The sequence below is a fragment of the Ochotona curzoniae genome, unplaced genomic scaffold (genome assembly GCF_017591425.1).
Source record: "Ochotona curzoniae isolate NIBS_2020 unplaced genomic scaffold, NIBS_Ocur_1.0 contig_3819, whole genome shotgun sequence".
Classification (NCBI taxonomy): domain Eukaryota; kingdom Metazoa; phylum Chordata; class Mammalia; order Lagomorpha; family Ochotonidae; genus Ochotona; species Ochotona curzoniae.
Window position 1 is genome coordinate 1,413,205 of NW_024466004.1, and position 16,485 is coordinate 1,429,689.

General features: G+C 42.1%; 1 protein-coding gene across 4 annotated transcripts in view; it reads left to right on the forward strand.

Moving 5' to 3' along the window:
* The window catches only part of ANKS1A (ankyrin repeat and sterile alpha motif domain containing 1A), a 189,451-nt gene that overhangs the window by 78,794 nt on the left and 94,172 nt on the right, over positions 1-16,485 (forward strand). For 2 of the 4 annotated variants that reach the window (XM_040983228.1, XM_040983229.1), the window contains exons 2-4: positions 5,476-5,556; positions 7,237-7,393; positions 9,377-9,439. In XM_040983228.1, the coding sequence (XP_040839162.1) occupies positions 5,476-5,556; positions 7,237-7,393; positions 9,377-9,439 (301 nt within the window). The remainder of the gene's footprint in view (positions 1-5,475; positions 5,557-7,236; positions 7,394-9,376; positions 9,440-16,485) is intronic. The other 2 variants (XM_040983230.1, XM_040983231.1) reach the window with 1 other exon arrangement.

A 16,485-nucleotide genomic window follows, 5' to 3' on the forward strand; every position in this document is an offset into this window, starting at 1 on the left:
CCTTGTCTCTTCTTTCTGTGTAACTCTGATTTTCAATAAAATATTTTTTAAAATCTTAAAAAAGATTTATTTACTTGAAAGAGTTACAGAGAGAGGAGAGACTGGCTCGCCCCTTAATGGCCTCAACAGACCTAATTTATGCCAAAGCCAGAATCCTAGTACTCTACTTGGTCTCCCTTGTGGGTAGAGGGACATAACCTTTGGCCACCTTCTGCTGCTTTCCCAGGCATGTGAGCAAGGAACTAGATTGCAAGTGGAACAGTCAGGACTTGAACTGGGAACTGTGTAGGATGCTGGTGTCTTAAACTGCTGCACTGTAACACCAGCTTCTTTCTGTGCTATTTTCCTTAATTTACATTTTTACTAGCAGTGTGCAATGATTATCTAACACTTACCTCCTGCCTTTGAGAATAGTCATTCTTTTTGTTGTTGTTTTGTTCTGTTTTTAAGAATAGATTTACTTTTGATGATGTTAACATAATTGAGAGGGATACATGCCCATGTGGACCACCGATTAGTGTGGGGGAGGGTCAAGGAATGGGGGAAAGTAGATGAGATAACTGCCTCTAATCTCTTTCCTTCTGGTATCTGGGGAAAGTGGTGAAAGAAGAAGAGTGCCATTCCCAGCAATCCAACTGCATTAGTACCTAGGAATGGGAGAAGGCCACCTGATGTCATCCCAGGGACCCGGATGTGGAGCGTGTTCTGAAGATACTGCTTAAGTGGTTGATAGTTCTGAGATGCTGTTGATTTCATTGCTCCAAGGTTGAGGAAATCCTTCCACGGTTCATTGGCTGACATAATCCACCTTAGAGTCTTGACTTGGCCAGATACTTGTCCAGGAGAGCTGTCCAATTTGTTCTGCCTACCATGATATTAGGTGTCCTCTGTAGGCCTCAATGAACTGATTGTCATGTCCACCTCAGCAAATGTAAAGACCCAGTTCTGACACATGAACTGCACAGTCAGACCACAAGATCATGGGATTTTCACCGTGGAGAGAAGTCATTCCAACAAGTGTGAAATGATATCTGATCATAGTGTAGGGGGATCAGGTATGAAGGAAGGTGGATAAGACACATGTTTCAGTCTTTTTTTTTTTTTTTTTTGGTCCACAGGGTAGGAAGGGGAGAGGGCTGCTCCTTGCTGTTGAATTACATCAGCACACAGGGATTGGGGACGGTCATTTGATGATGCCCCAGAGATGCCAGTATGGGGAAGAATGTTCTGAGGGTGTTACTTGAGTGGTCTCAAAAGCCCTGAGGTGTTGGTTTCATTGTTCTAGGGTTGAGAAAAATCTTTAAACATTCTATTGGTTGACAAAGTTTACCTTCGTGCACCTGCAGACTCAGGAACATGCTGCAAAGCTTGGCCAGGAGAATTTGTCCAACCTGTCCTGCTTTTCATCCTCTGATGAGGCTGTTGATGTTTGCTGCTGGCCTAGATGAGCCTGCCATCATGTCCTCCATGTGCATCTGGACATACTGTCCACTGCACAGGCATCAGCAGTCGAGGAGGCCCAATCCTAAGACATAATCCAGGTTGAACCATACATCCTGTGATTTTCCCTGTTGTGAGGGTCTGAGCTCAGTGGTGTAGTTGGGGAGTCCCCCCAAAAACCTCACCTGGGGTGACCTCAGATTTGTCTCTTGTGTTCACTAGCCAGTGCAGGTCAGGTTCATTCTGTCATCTGCACTAGCAGATGCACATACCAGTGGATCCAACTGCCTGATCCGTTCTGCCTCAGCCTCACATCTCAAATGAACTAAACCAGTGGGCACTGAAACCCAGCCCAGCCACAGACTCAGTTCACATGCATACCAGTGGTTGCCATGGCCTAGTAAGTATGGAACTCCCCCCACCCCACCCCAATAACCTCTACCAGGCCCACTCCCAGTCCTTATTTTTGCACATGTCAACCTCTTCTGTGGCCTTGCCTGGCCCAGCCCACATCCCATCTGGCTGTCATGCACACATATGCATGCTGTGGCTTAGCTCAGCCCAACTCACCCCCATTTCCAGTCATCACATTTGCCAACAGGTGCTGCCACCTTGCCTAGCCAGGCACACCCCCAGCTCTGGTTCTTGTGCTCACCTGTGATAGGTATAGACTAGCAGGCGAGTGCCAACATTTCCCCCTGCTTTGTCAAGTGGCGCTGCAGCCTAGCCCAACCTGGCCTGCCCTAGACCAACCCCAAATCCAGGATTTCTGATATGAGAACATCCCAACTGTCAGCTTAACATCTTTGTTAGTCCCACTCTAACATAAGATTTTTTTTAAAAGATTTATTTTATTCTTTATTGGAAAGGTGGATATACAGAGAAGAAGAGAGACAGAGAGGAAGATCTTCCATCTGATGATTCACTCCCCAAGTGAGCACAACGGCCAAAGCTATGCTGATCTGAAGCCAGGAGCCTCTTCTGGGTCTCCCACGCGGGTGCAGGGTCCCAAAGCTTTGGGCCGTCCTCGACTGCTTTCTCGGGCCACAGGCAGGGAGCTGGATGGGAAGCGGGGCTGTGGGGATTAGAACCGGCGTCCATATGGGATCCCGGGCGTGCAAGGTGAGGACCTTAACCACTGTGCCACCGCGCCGGGCCCTAACATAAGATTTTAAAGCTGTTATTTACTTATTAAAATGGCCTGTCACCTGCATACAATTTATTATTGACTTAATGTATCTTTTCCTGTGCAGATTCTTCCTTTGTTTCATTTTAAAGATTATTAGAAAATTACCACATGAATAGACTGCTATGTGTTTTTTGAAAAGAGTGGTAGAAGTCAGAGGCAAATATGGTCTGTCTGCACCATTCTGTAGTGTCCCAGAAGGAGCCACCATCAGTGTGTTGAGTGTTCCACCTGCCTTCACCTACAAGGGTATGTGTGTGTGTTCATTTATAACAAGGGACCCGTTCTCTGTACACTTTTGTATTCCACTCACCCATAGCACACACTATCTCTTAAGAAATGTTTCTTTCCGTATTAGGACACACAGGTCCAATTTGTTTTTCTTACTGTTTTTAATGGCTACATCGTACTTTATTTTATAGATTAGCATTTGTCTACGTGTCTGTTGAGAGACTTCTGGTTTTTAGGTTTTCACTCTTACAATAAAGGCATTCCTATGCAGGCATGTGTCTTTGTGCACATGTACAGTGTTTCTGTTGGATAGTTGCCTGGAAGGGAAATTGGCTCAAAGTGAAGGCTATTTTTGGTTTTGATAGATCCTGCCAAATTGTCTTCCTGAAGGATTCATTAGCTTTAACTCATAACAATGCATATTTTCCTGATCTTTATAATACTTGATAATGCCAATATTTTAGAATTTTTGTCGATCTGATAGGTGAAAAGTGATGATTGTTTTAATTTGTATTCCCCTAGATTGTGTCTTGGAAGATTTGACCTCATCTACTTGTAGGAATTCCTAAGTATTACCAGTTGCTTGATGACATATTTAAAAAATACTTTTGGGCTGAACATATTTATTTACCTATCTGGCTGAATAAATCTAGCCATCAGTGTAGGGTGGAGTATTTTTTCTTTCACGTCATAAAACTTTAGAGATGGATTAAACCTGTACACTCAGTCTGTATTATCTAATGAATTCTTTTCATAGATTCTTTCTGAGCTGTACTATGTATATTTATAATTTGACCTTTTTAAATTCAGCGTTATACTTTTTTCCTGTCTTACCACATAGCATTAAGAAATTTCTTTATTTGAAAGATGGAGCTAAAAGAGGAGAGACAGCTCTTCCATCTACTGGTTCATTCCTCAAATGGCTGTAACTGATAGTATTAGGTTGATCTGAAGCCAGAAGTGGGATCCAGGAGCTTCTTCCAAGTCTTCCATGTGGGTGCAAAGGCCCAAGCACTTATGCCATCTTCCACTGCTTTTTTATTTGATTAGCAGGGAGCTGGATTGGAAGAGGAGCAGTTGGATTTTGAAGCAGTGCCTTATGGGATGATGGCACCACAGGCAGAGGCTTAATTTACTATGCCACAGTGCTGGCTCCCCATCGCCACTATATAGCAATTTAATTAGCATATGTAGTCTCTGTACTACAGTCAACAAGATTATCTGTGTATTGATAACTATTTCCAAATATCACTATTATAAATAATGCTACTTCCAACATCTAATCATAAAGATTTAGGACTCAGATGGTTTTACTGTTGATACTTTATAATTTTAGTGCTGTATGTCAGTGATTCCTGAATACAGAAACGAATACATAGCTCCTCAGATGGTCTGTGGCCCAGACCCAACACTGGCCCCTGCCAATAGCAGTAGCTTAAAAAAAGCAGAACCTTCAGACCTGCTTTCCTGAATGATTATAGATGTGAAGATCCCAAATAAGTAGAAGTTCAAGTAGATACTCTTGAAAAAGGAGATTCATTTATTTGTTTGAAAGGCAGAGCTTCAAAGAGAGGGAGAGACAGGAGTTTTCCATCTATTGGTTGACTCCCCGGATAGTTGCAGCAGCCAGTGCTGGGCCAGGATGAAGCCAAGAGCTTCATTCAGGTCTACTACATGTAGTGTATCGTGGATGCAGAGGCCCAAACACTTGGGCGATCTTCACTGCTTTCCCAGGCAGATTAGCAGGGTGCTGGACTGGAAGTGGAGCAGCTGGGACACAAACCATTGTCAGTGTGGAATGCTAGCGTCATAGATTGTAGCTTAATCCAATGCACAGCAGATACTGCATTAGCAGGACCATCATATAGAATGTCTTAATATGTGCGTACAACTTGAGTGTGTCCCATATGCTTTAAAACACCTCTAGGTTACTTCCAATATTTAATGCAAGGTAATTGGTGTGTAAATAGTTGCTCTATGTGTTTAGGGGAAAGATGACGGGGAAAAACGTGTCAGTAGGTGTTCAATTTTGAGGCAGCTGTTTTTTCCTAAGTATTTTTGATTCATGGCTGGTTGAACAAATATGGAGGGTCAACTGTTTGAGAAGGAAGGACAAAATGTCTCTTGAGTGTTAACACATGTAGCCTCGTGCATTTTTGGTCTTGATCCTTGCTGCTTGAATCGTCTTGATTACCTGGTCTTTGCTGAGGTCACCTGTCACACGTCAGTCGTCAGCCCTGGAGGCAGCATACCTGTGACGAATGATTGATTGGTGTGGTCCCATGGATGATTTGGATGTCCTTTCAATGAGCTGTTTTCCCAAGTCTGGCATCTCAGGTTGAGTGACTAATGAAGTGGAAGATGAGGAAAAGGATGTAGAAGAATAAGCTTTTCAGTTGATGACGCTGTTGTTTCGACACTGACTCCCGTTCAGGAAGCCTTTGTGCATCCTCAGGGCTGAGCGTTGCTGTAATGCATGGCTTCCGGCCTGTATCAAGATGGATTTGCAGGTCCTGGTTTGGAAAATACCACACAGAAATTTTCTCTCAGCGCTAGCTGTTCCTAATGTTGGTTTGTGGTTTCAGTCTGTGAAATCTCTCTCTTTTTCTCCCTGATAGCATGTGGAGAGGACCAAATGTGAACTGTGTTGACAGCACTGGCTACACACCCCTGCACCATGCCGCTTTGAATGGCCACAAGTAAGTATTAGAATGTGCTGCATTCCTGCCCCACTCCGCAGAACCCAGGCCCTCTGGCTGGCTCCCTCACTTTTAGAAGCCAGTGGAATTGAGAAACAGAGAAAAACACATTAAATTTGATCTACACAGAATCCCCAGGTCTCTCTGGAGTGCATACTTTACACATCCTCCCCCATCAGACTCTACTGTCCAAAGAATCTTTTGTCAAAGGTGAAGTTTTATCTGTTCTCCTACTTGTCCCCCCCCCCCCCAGAGTGTTCCAGTGCCACTCAGTGGTCTAAATTTGAAGATCAAATTTGGGATAACCAAATTATAAAGGACTGGAATCTATTAGTTAACTAAGGTCATAATGAGCTGAAATAAATTGAACAGTTGAGAGACACTTTTCTTTTTCAAAGTGGCTTTTTTCCCCCATGAAAATTAGCCTGTAGACCAAAAGATCTTTTTTTAAATAAAAATAAAAGCACATAAATAATTAGCTTACTTAATCCTCTTAAGTATAAAGAGGTCAATAGGAATTGGGTGAGTTCGTGTGGGAAGTTTTCTGGAGAAGGTGTGGTCCAGGGAGATGGGGGGAAAAACTGATGAAGTGACTGGGCTATACCCTTTCAGGGAGGAAGGTGTGATGGCTCCACTAAGGGGCTTGCAAGGACCAGTGAGTGGGTTTGCCGGGACGCCCAAGAATGGAGATCAGAGTGTTAAAGAAGAGTTTCAAATGAAGTACTATAGGTGATAACCAGTAGAAGTTTAGGTTTTATGAGGTAGGATGTACTGGACTCATGTTAGCTCTCCATGAGCCAGCAGCAGGGCCCTTACCACCTTACACTGCTGTGTTTTTCTTGACCACTATTTGGCCCAGCTTAATTAACTCCAGTGTGCCAAAAAGAGGCAGTGGTTTCCTTTATCATTAAATTTTTCTAAACTGTGTCGCAAGTGATTGTTAGATCATTCTTACAGCTTTACAGCCGACTTAAACAAACTAAAAAGAAATTTTTAGACATTTCTCCCTCCCTTAAATAGAGCAATCTGAATTAAAGTGTGTTGTGAACTTAAATGATTGTACGCAAGGTCATTTCCAGATGCTGTTTTTATTTACAGAGGGTATTTTCTTTGTCTTCATGTGCATGGGGGTAATTACACACATGTACCTGCTTAATTAGAGGTGTCTCGAAGAAGAAAGCCAAATCTCCCCCTCTGAATCTGTCAAATGATACCACATGTCTGGCTTACATTTACAGCAGCTTTAGTTCTGCTTTGTCCACATTAGCTCCCACATCATTAAATGCTGTGAATAATGTGATGAATAGTCTTTGTCTTGTGTGACCATTTTAGTATAAATTCTACCCATGAATGCTGTTTAAACATCACAAACTAGAAATCATTACAAGATTCAGACCTAGATACTAAACATTGTCAAGAAAGCCTCCCCAGGGAGGGTTAAGTCAGTGTAGCGTGAGCTCCAGGTGGTTCAATTGGGTATCAGCAGCTGTAAGGGAGTTGCTGTTGGAATTATGGAGAAAGTCTGGGCAGTGAACTAAGGTCTGGGGCAGGGGAAGGAGCTAGTGAGATGATCCCTGCGTGGGCTTTGTGCTACACAAATTGTAAAGAGTTATTGGTGCTCTGAAAACTTAACGACTGATTCATTTATTTATTTGTTTGTTTGTTTATTTTGTCTTCTAGGGATGTGGTTGAGGTTCTTCTGAGGAATGATGCACTGACCAATGTGGCTGACTCTAAAGGCTGTTACCCTCTGCACTTGGCAGCCTGGAAAGGAGATGCCCAGATAGTGCGGTTGCTCATCCATCAAGGGCCCTCGCACACCAGAGTCAATGAACAGGTTCGAAGGCAGGGCGGGTTTCCTCCTCTCGTCGGGTCTTGGCATCTGGCAGCCCCATCACATCTCAGACGCATGGCTCACATCTGGGAGACCAGCTCTCTCTCTTCCCTCTGTGTTTACTCATCTTCATGTATTGGAAACTCCTTAAACTTTTAATTTAAAATTTTTATTTTTTTTAATTTAAAAAATTTATTATTTGTTAGTTGGAGAGAGGGAGGTAGAGTTCCCATCTACTGTTTGGGATTGGGCTTGCCTGCAGTTGAGAGCCAGGAACTCAGCCCAGGATCTAGATTAGAAAGCAGCTGGAATCAAGAGCTGGAGCCAGGAATTGAACTCAATCACTTGAAGTGGATGTGGATGTCCTAACCACTAGGCTAAACAGCTACCTCACAGATGCATTTTATATGCCATTGGCACATGCTGACTTGGAAGAATGCAATAATAAAAATATACTCTGCAAAAAAATTTTAAAAATGTAAAGCTTTCAAAATTGCATAGAGGTAAAACTGGTAGACTTAATTATAAATTGTATATATGCCATCTACATGTCAGGATAGCTTTCCCAGTGTCTGCCAATACCATGTGAATCATGCAGCTGTTTTCTATACATCAGAATGCTGAAAAACGAATTCAAAATCAGAAACATGTGAAAGGAGGTCAGAGGTGATTCTGTGGAATGAAGGTCATTTCCGTGGTGCCCTTGATGTTAAGAGTGAACACGCTTTGAAAAAAGCAGAGGTAATTCTTCAGAAATAAGAAAAAACATTCAAGCAGAAGTACATCACAGTGGCCATGGATTTAGGGACTGTGAAAATATGCCTTCTCCTCTTTATTATTCTGGCATTATGCAAGCTTTAGGTTAAGGCTCCTGTCAGCAGTCCTTGTCACTAACTGGGTCAGAGGGGGTGCCCAGTTGAGAGGAGGCAGCCTCTCCTTATGTGACCAGCCCTTCTTTTTCCCTTCCTATTCTCAGTGAAGCAGGCGTTTTTCTCAAGTGCTTGATGAAGGACATAGCGCTTTTTCTCAGGAAGCTGGTCACTATTTCCTTAATGACTTTGCTGCGAGGAGATTGTTAAATTACCTGTAGGATTAGCTCAAGGTTTCCACCACCACCACCAGCTCAAAAAAATAGGAAATCCTGGTGAGTTCATCTGTCCAAGATCCATGCAAGCTTGCAGTGAGCTATCAAGAACATGACTGCTTCTGTCAAGAACAGCTTGCTGTGAGTTGTGAGAGAATTCAAGTAGGGCTCCTGGGTCTCTCTCTTTGGAGAGCACGTGTATGTGCAGCTGTTGATCAGCCTTCCTGCTCCCGTTGGGTTGCATTTCCTGGGTAGGTAAGTAGCAAACACTTAGGATCATCAGCGAAGATGCTTATTAATAACATTTGGGAATGAAAATTATTGCTTTGGAGTTGCCTCTCTAGAATCTAGGTGCAGTTTTCCTCCTCTTAGCTAGAGTAGTAATGTCTCTTCTCTGGAGGAAACATTCAAGGAAGTTTGCTTGTAACTAATATTCTTTTAATATAACACTGACAAAAATAAAAAAAGGTAACCGATTCAAATCCTTCTCATTTAAGAAGTTTCCAGCATTCATTTCTAATTATTTCTTTGCTCACGTTTGCCTTGGAACACAGCTGCTTGTATTTTTGAGCCACTTGAGTATGCCAGCTTGCGCTGCTCACAGCTGCCTTCTGCCTGGAGTATCTGCTGATGGGTAGAACACGGGCCTGGATCTGGGTGGTAGCTGCAAGTACTGCATTGGTTCATTTAATGTCTTGTATGTGGCTCTAGTCCAGTGCTTGAGTAAATGAGAGGTAATGAGTGAGATGACCTAGAGCTTGTCATATCCACTAGCCTCCTTGAGAGGCATCCCGAGGGCAGGTCCAAGTTGTTCCAGTGTTGGGCCCCTGAGAGCTGTGTATTGCTTCAATAACATTTCATCCATTTTATCATCGCATTTTCTTTTCCTCTCCTTTTTGTAGAATGCTCTTGAGATCAAAGAACTCAAAAAGTACGGCCCCTTTGACCCTTATATCAATGCCAAGGTGTGTACTTTTCTGCTAGGATTTCTGTTTATCGTTCTCCAAGCTGCTGCTCCACTTTGGTTGGTCCTCTGTGCCTCCTGCTCTTGTCCATGTGGGCTTCTCATCATTCTGACTGTTGTCTGCTCTAACCCATCTGCTTTTGGCCTGTATGGGAATGGGAAAATGCAGCTGCAGTGGATTTTTGGTATTACTTTTAAAACCCTTAGTAATTCTGGAAAGATGGGTATTTTTGCTGAAACATCTGACATGGCAGGAATCGGGAGGTAAAACAGGACCACGACAAGATGCTTAGTTTTCCATTATGATTTCTAAAATCATTCAAATTAAAAAATATATATATAGTTAAAAGATGTCAAACAAATGATCTTTTCAGGAAGCATAGAAAAATGATAAAGTGTACCTCCTGGAATGAAAATGATAAGTTTCATCCACATTCTGTATTTCTTTTGAAGTAGAATCTGAGTTCCTTTCAGGTTTCAGTAGCTACTGGTGGAGCCATGGTGGAAAGGACCTGAATAATTCCGTTTTATCTTCTGAAGAGCTGTCGCTTACCACCTGCTTCTCCTCCTCCTGGAGTTTGCTTTTCTGCCTGATGCTTCACAGCTTCAGTCCAGTCTCCAGCATTAACTTCTCCTTTTGCTTCTTCACTCTTGACCCATGAAGGGATCTGAAAACAGTGTTGCAGGGCAGGCAGGGCACTTGCCCTGAAGTCTCCTGCCTGGTGGGACTGGGGCCTGAGGTTGAAAGGCCAATCCTCTGTGCCCCATAGAAGGGCCAGAGCTTGCCAATCGAGTGGTGTTGATCCCTCACTGCTTTTCACTGCTTTCTTTAGCTGTTTGTGTATTCTGTTTGAAGGAGATTATCCAATGACTATATCACTCCTTGGGTACCTAAAATATCTGGATCTGGGAACTCATTCTGTGCTTCCAATGTGGGTGGCAGGGACCCAAGCACTTGAGCCATCACTTACTGCTTCATGGGGTGCCCATTAGCAAGAACCTAGAGTCAGAGGAGTGAGCCATACCACAAGTTTAGGCACTCTGGTGTGGCAGGTGGATGGCTGTCTGCCTCCATGTCAGATGTCCGGCCTCATCCGCCACTATTCTGTCGGACCCCCTGCTCACATGAGGTTTGCTTTTGTATAATGTTAGAGTTTGGCTGAGACACTTCATTATTCATATTATTTACTTTTTGCTTACTTTGATCATAGATGCCTTGGGGAAGGGACATATAAGGAGCTTCTGCATTTTTCCAAACACAGGCAGATATTTCATACTTTTCTTTGAGAAATATTGGTTTAGCAAATCAGTATTTGAACCATACCTAGGAGATACTATTATGATAAATTTTCTGTGTTTGTGCATTTATGAGCTGCAGCAATGGAGCAGTTCAGCTCTGTTTTGGCTTACTCTCTGCAGTGTTATTTTTTTTCCCCTATTTTATTTACATTTTATTTGAAAAACAGTGAGATCAAGAGCGATCTTCTGGATGCTGGTTGACTGCCCAGATGCCTGCAGTAGCCAAGGGCTTGGCCAGACTGATGTCAGAAGACCAGAACCCAAATATTTGTGTCATAATCTGCTGTCTCCTGGGGTGGGAGTGAAGTGTATTAGACGTAGAGGAGCCGAAACTCTGACCATGTACTCTGTGGGAGGTGGAGGCATCCCAAGCAATGTCTTCAAATACTGACTTTGTCTATAAGTTCTCACTGCCAAAATAGGAACATAGTATATCTTATCTTAGTTATACTTCTTGGGAGGAAGTTGAGTAACAAGAGTGAAAAATTTGCAGGCCATAGGATTTCATGTCATACCCAAGTTTGAGTTCTGAGCTGACACTTATGGTTTGGTTGTCTTGAGTGGATTCTTTAATTCCTCCATTCCTCAGTTTCCTCTTCCGTAAAAGGGGACACTGCTATCCCTGTAGCTTGTTAGATTGGGAACTTAAGTAAGGAAATGTACCTCAAATAAACATATGTACCAGTAGTCCTGATTTTCTGAATGTATATAATGTATTTTCTGAATGTACATAATGTGGCACTTTTTGGATTCTGTTTTTGTTATTACTAGGTAACACTTACTGAAACATTGATTGCTCAGTTAGTTCAGGGTTTTGTTTTGAGGAGGAACTTAAAGTGGCTGCTCTCCTGCTTAGTGGACCATTGAGATAGCTTATAAAGGCTTTGATTAAAGGGTAGTCTTTGGTTTTTGAAAGTACATTTTCATATCCTTTGATTTTGCACACATTAAAGAACATAAGGCTAGATGTAGTAAGAACCTGTCTGGGATTCGGGCCCTTACTGTGCCCTTCCCTCACCTACTTCCTACCCCGCCCAATTCTGATTGTCAAATGATGCCAACTGCAGTTGGAGCTAAAGCCATTTGGGTTGTGCTAAGAATAAAAATCCTTCTGGAGTGGATTCAGCCACATTTACTGGAATTTTGTCCTGGTTTCAGTTTCCCATCATCCTGCCTTGTGTCTAGGATTGTTCTGCTAAACTACTGTGTCCTGTCAGGCACCTGTAAAAACTAAGATACCTCAGATGACTTTCTGGGAACAGAGTTGGTGTTCATGAACTTTAATATCCTCTTCAACATCTGGGGCGTTTTCTTTTTGAGCAAGTCAGCATGAAACAGTCCAAATGAAAAACATTCTTAACAGAGATAGGAATGTGTAAATTGTTCATTTCCGTGCTTTGAAAGCAATTTTAGCTTAGTCTGAATTTCATAAACTGAGCAAGAGTCAAATTAGTTTAGGGTGATGCATTTTTTTTTTTCTGTATAGTTAGAGATAATTTACCTTAGGGGCTGGTGTTGTGGAGTAGTGGGTAAATTTGCTCCCTGGGATGCCAGCATCCCATATAGTCCCCGGTTTGGATTACAGCTACTGCACTTCTAATCCAGTTCCCAGCTAATGTGCCTGGGAAAACAGTAGAAGATGACCCAAGTGCTTTGGACCCTAGCACCTGTGTGAGAAGAACTGGACTTAACTCTTATTCCTGGCTTCAGACTGGCCTAGCCCCAACGATTTGGGGAGTGAACCAGCTCTAGTTGTTAGGGCTATTTGGTGGTTGAACCAGCAGATGGAAGATCTCTCTTTGTTGCTTCCTTTCTCTCTGTAACTCTGCCTTTCAGATAAATTAACAGTTTTTAAAATTCACACTCTTAGAGCTAGAAGAGATGTGAGATTTTATATAGACCAGTTGTGCCAGAATGTTGGTCACATCAGATTATTCTAGAATGGTTTTAAGAATTTTTTTGAAAAAAATTTTAACTTAAAAAAAGTTGTAAGACTGATACAGTAAACTGCATTGTACTCTTCTTGTATCTCAAATTGTTAACATTTTGCCATATTGGCTTTTTTGTTGTTTTAGCTGATAATGAACTATTTGAGGGTAATTCATGGACATGGTAGCCTTTTAACCCTAAATATTTCATTTTAGTGTTAGTTACAACTTCAATCTCCTAAGAACAAAGGCCTTTATTTAAAAGAATATAGTGTTAATGTCAAATCTAGAAGATTCAACATTTTGATATTTAACATTTTGATATCTAATGTAGAATTCATGCTAAATTTTACCAGATTTCTCAGTACTATTGTTTAAAGCAGTTTTTTTCCCCCCAATCCATGATGCAGTCAAAGATCATATATAATAAAACATTCCCTCAGCCATGGTCTTTCATAACATTGACATTTTTAGAACAGAATATTTGTTTTTTTAAATTTTACTTCAAATTCGTTTGATATTATGATTGGATTCAGATTATACATTTTTGACAAGAAAGTTACCCACATCCTTTTTATAGGTCAGAGCATAAAGCACATGATGTCGATTTGTCCTGTTCTTTCTTTTTAAATTTATTTATTTTTATTTGAAAGGCAGATTTAACACAGAGAAAATCTTCCATTTCCTGTTTAACTCCTCAAATGATCACAGTGGCCAGAGCTGAGCTGATCCAAAACTGGGAGCCAGGAGCTTTTTCCAGGTCTCCCATGTGAATTTTAGAGGCCCAGAGACTTGGTTGGGCCTGCTTTCCCAGGCCATAAGCAGAGAGCTGGATCAGAAGCAGAGCAGCCACCACATGGACTGGCACCCATATGTGATGCTGGCATCACAGGGTGTAGGATTAGCATGTGGCGCATTCTAACAGCCTTGTCTTATTTTTGATGACTATTTGATTAAGTTGTTGCCTGCCAGGTTGTTGAGGTTTTTTGTTTTTTAGTTAAAAGGCAAAGTAAGAGAGATCAGAAGAATCAGAGGAAGATTTTTCCATCTACCAGTTCATTCCAGGCAAAAACTAGGAGCCAGGAACTTCATCATCTGGATCTTCCACGTGTGTGTTAGGGCTCCAAGAACTTGGGCCATCTTCTGCTTTGTTCCAGGCATGTTAACAGGAAGCTGGAGAAGTGGAACAGCTGGAACTTGAACCAGCACTTATATAGGATGCTTGCATTGCATTCAGTGGCTTAGCCCAGTGCCAGCCCTGGTTTGTGAGGTTTTTAAATATGCTCTCTTGGGCCCAGTGTGGTAGTCTTACATCCACCGGGATTCCATATGGTTGCTGGTTCTAATCCTAGCTGCTCCACTTCCCTTCCAACTCCCTGATTGCCTGGGAAAGCAGTGGAGGATCCCTCAACGCCTTTGAACCCTGCACCCATATGGAAGGCCTGGAAGAAGTTCCTGGTTCCTTACTTTGGATTGGCTCAGCTCTGGCTGTTGTGGCTACTTGGGGAGTGAACCAGTGGATGGATCTCTGTCTCTCCTTCTCTCTGTAAATCTGACTTTCCCAAATAAATAATTAAATAATAAAATGAATTTTTTTTTAAAAAGTGCTTTCTTGGGATTTACCTACTGAAGTGTTATTTTCAAGCTGTGATTTAATTCAAAATGAAATTGCTTTGAAAACCCCTTATAAAAGGCCACTTTTCCACCTAGAGTTAAAGATCTCTTCTCTGTATTACTGAAAGATTGGGTGTCTATCCTTTGTTTTTCCTAATAACAAATAGGATTCCTTACCAGTTGTAGCCTCTTTGCAGGTTGTACTGATTTTTTCTTTATTATGGCATCTGTCTCCTTAAACCTTCCATCTTTTGGTCAGAATTTTGCTTTTCTGAACATTATGGAGTAAGTGTATTTCTTCCAAATCAAGGACTCAATTCTCTGTTTTCTCTGTTCTACTTAAGCTTGGGCTTACCCTCCCCTTACAGTGGTGGTATGTTTCTAGGGTTATGTCATCATTGCCACCGCCCAGGTGTCTGTAACTTGGGCATCTGTCAGCATCAGGTAAATGTGCCATTGGGTTGTAATCCCAGCATTGGGCACTTATGGTCCTCAAATAATTTTGGGAAGAATAAAGCCGTGGAGATACTTCTGCCTGGGTTTTCTTGCTGCTTGAAGTTTATTCATGTAGTTAACAAATTTATACTCTGAATGGAGTCTTCGAGGAAAGGAATATTCAGAGATCCCTTTTTTCTTGGAAGTATAGGTTCTAATTCTAGCAAGGAAAAGTTAGTGTTAGTCTCAATTTGGATAGCTATGGAGAGTTTGTACAAAGGCTTTTGAGAAAATTGAAGCATTTCATCTTACTCCCTTTTCTTAGTCCAGACTAATAGTAATATGATTCTGTAAGCACTTGAGGTGATGTGAGCACAGCACCTGTGATGTAAATTAAAGATGTGAAAAAACGAAATATTTCAGGAGATTAGAATCCCTCCCTTTCTTGTGGGTCCATGAATCAACACTCTATGATTTCTTGGGCTGGTAATTGTCAGGCTCAAAGAGGAATCAATAATAAGAGCTCATTACGATGGCATGTGTTCAGTGGAAGAGCAGTGTGGTCAGCATAGACATAAACAAAAGGGTACTGTAATTACCAGACCATGTCTGGCCAGACCAAAACATACTCAGATGCTTCCTACACCCTGAACATGAGCACAGTTTTCTGCAGAGATGTGGCTAGACCATTTTTAACGTGTAGCCAGAAATCTGCCAGGAGTGATCGAGGCTTTCCCTTTGCTCAGGGAACTCCCAAGTCTTAGCTTTACAGGGGAATGGGCATTCCAAGTGAATGGTCTAGATGATTTGTATGACACAGGGAACCCCAAGGATTTGCTTTCTGCTCAGCATTTCCTTTCCTTTTGCTTCTTCCAACACTTTTAGGTTGACATAAAATCCACCACTTGGCCCAGTTGTTCCTTAAGAGACTGGCTTGCGTGCTCTGGGCCACTGAAGGCTCACTGTGTTTTCTCAGCAGCTGCTCTCCTGGAGCCATGTTTGAATTCAGGACTTTCTTCTCTGTCCTCATGTTTACCTGTGTGCAGTGTGGCTTCTGTGTTGCATGTGGCTCCTGCTACCACGTTTTCTGTTCTAATTTTAATCTTAAAAACATTCTTTGCCATTCTTTTGGCCTCTGCAGAGCCTTGCTTCCAGCAGCTGTGGATGTGATGGATACAGTTGGTGTAGCTGGGGGAGGGGGTGAGGATCATGCAATCAAATGCCAGTTCAAAAGCAGGTGGAGTTGCATGTGTGTTTGGATAATTCCTAATCCATTATTTTTATGCCATTAATAAAAGTAAAGCAGTGGTACAAACATTTAATTTTTGACCACTGAAAGATGCACAGTATTGACTTGATGGAAAAACAAGCTCTCTTGTGCTTTCCTCCATGAGACAGAAGCCTCCTGGGTAAATGTAGGAATTCCAGAATCTTATGGGAGAGTTGCTGTCCGCGGTGCTTCTCGAAACCGAGAGGTCGTGGAAATTACTGTATTTTTGTTCTAGTTGTGTGTTGTCAATAGTAATACAAGGAGAGCATTACTGGAATGACTAGCATTTTACTTCCAGTGGTTGATGAAGCACAGACTTCTCCAATTTCATCCCAGACGAAATTGTTTAGTTTCAAATTAATTTGGCATTAAAGTGTGGATTTGATTTGGTGGCAGTATTACATATTGATGATGATAGCATTACATTTGAATATTTTGCACCTCTCATGCCAAACATCTTAGCAGCTCTCCATGTAAGATGCACGTCCCTGTCCTGGCTTC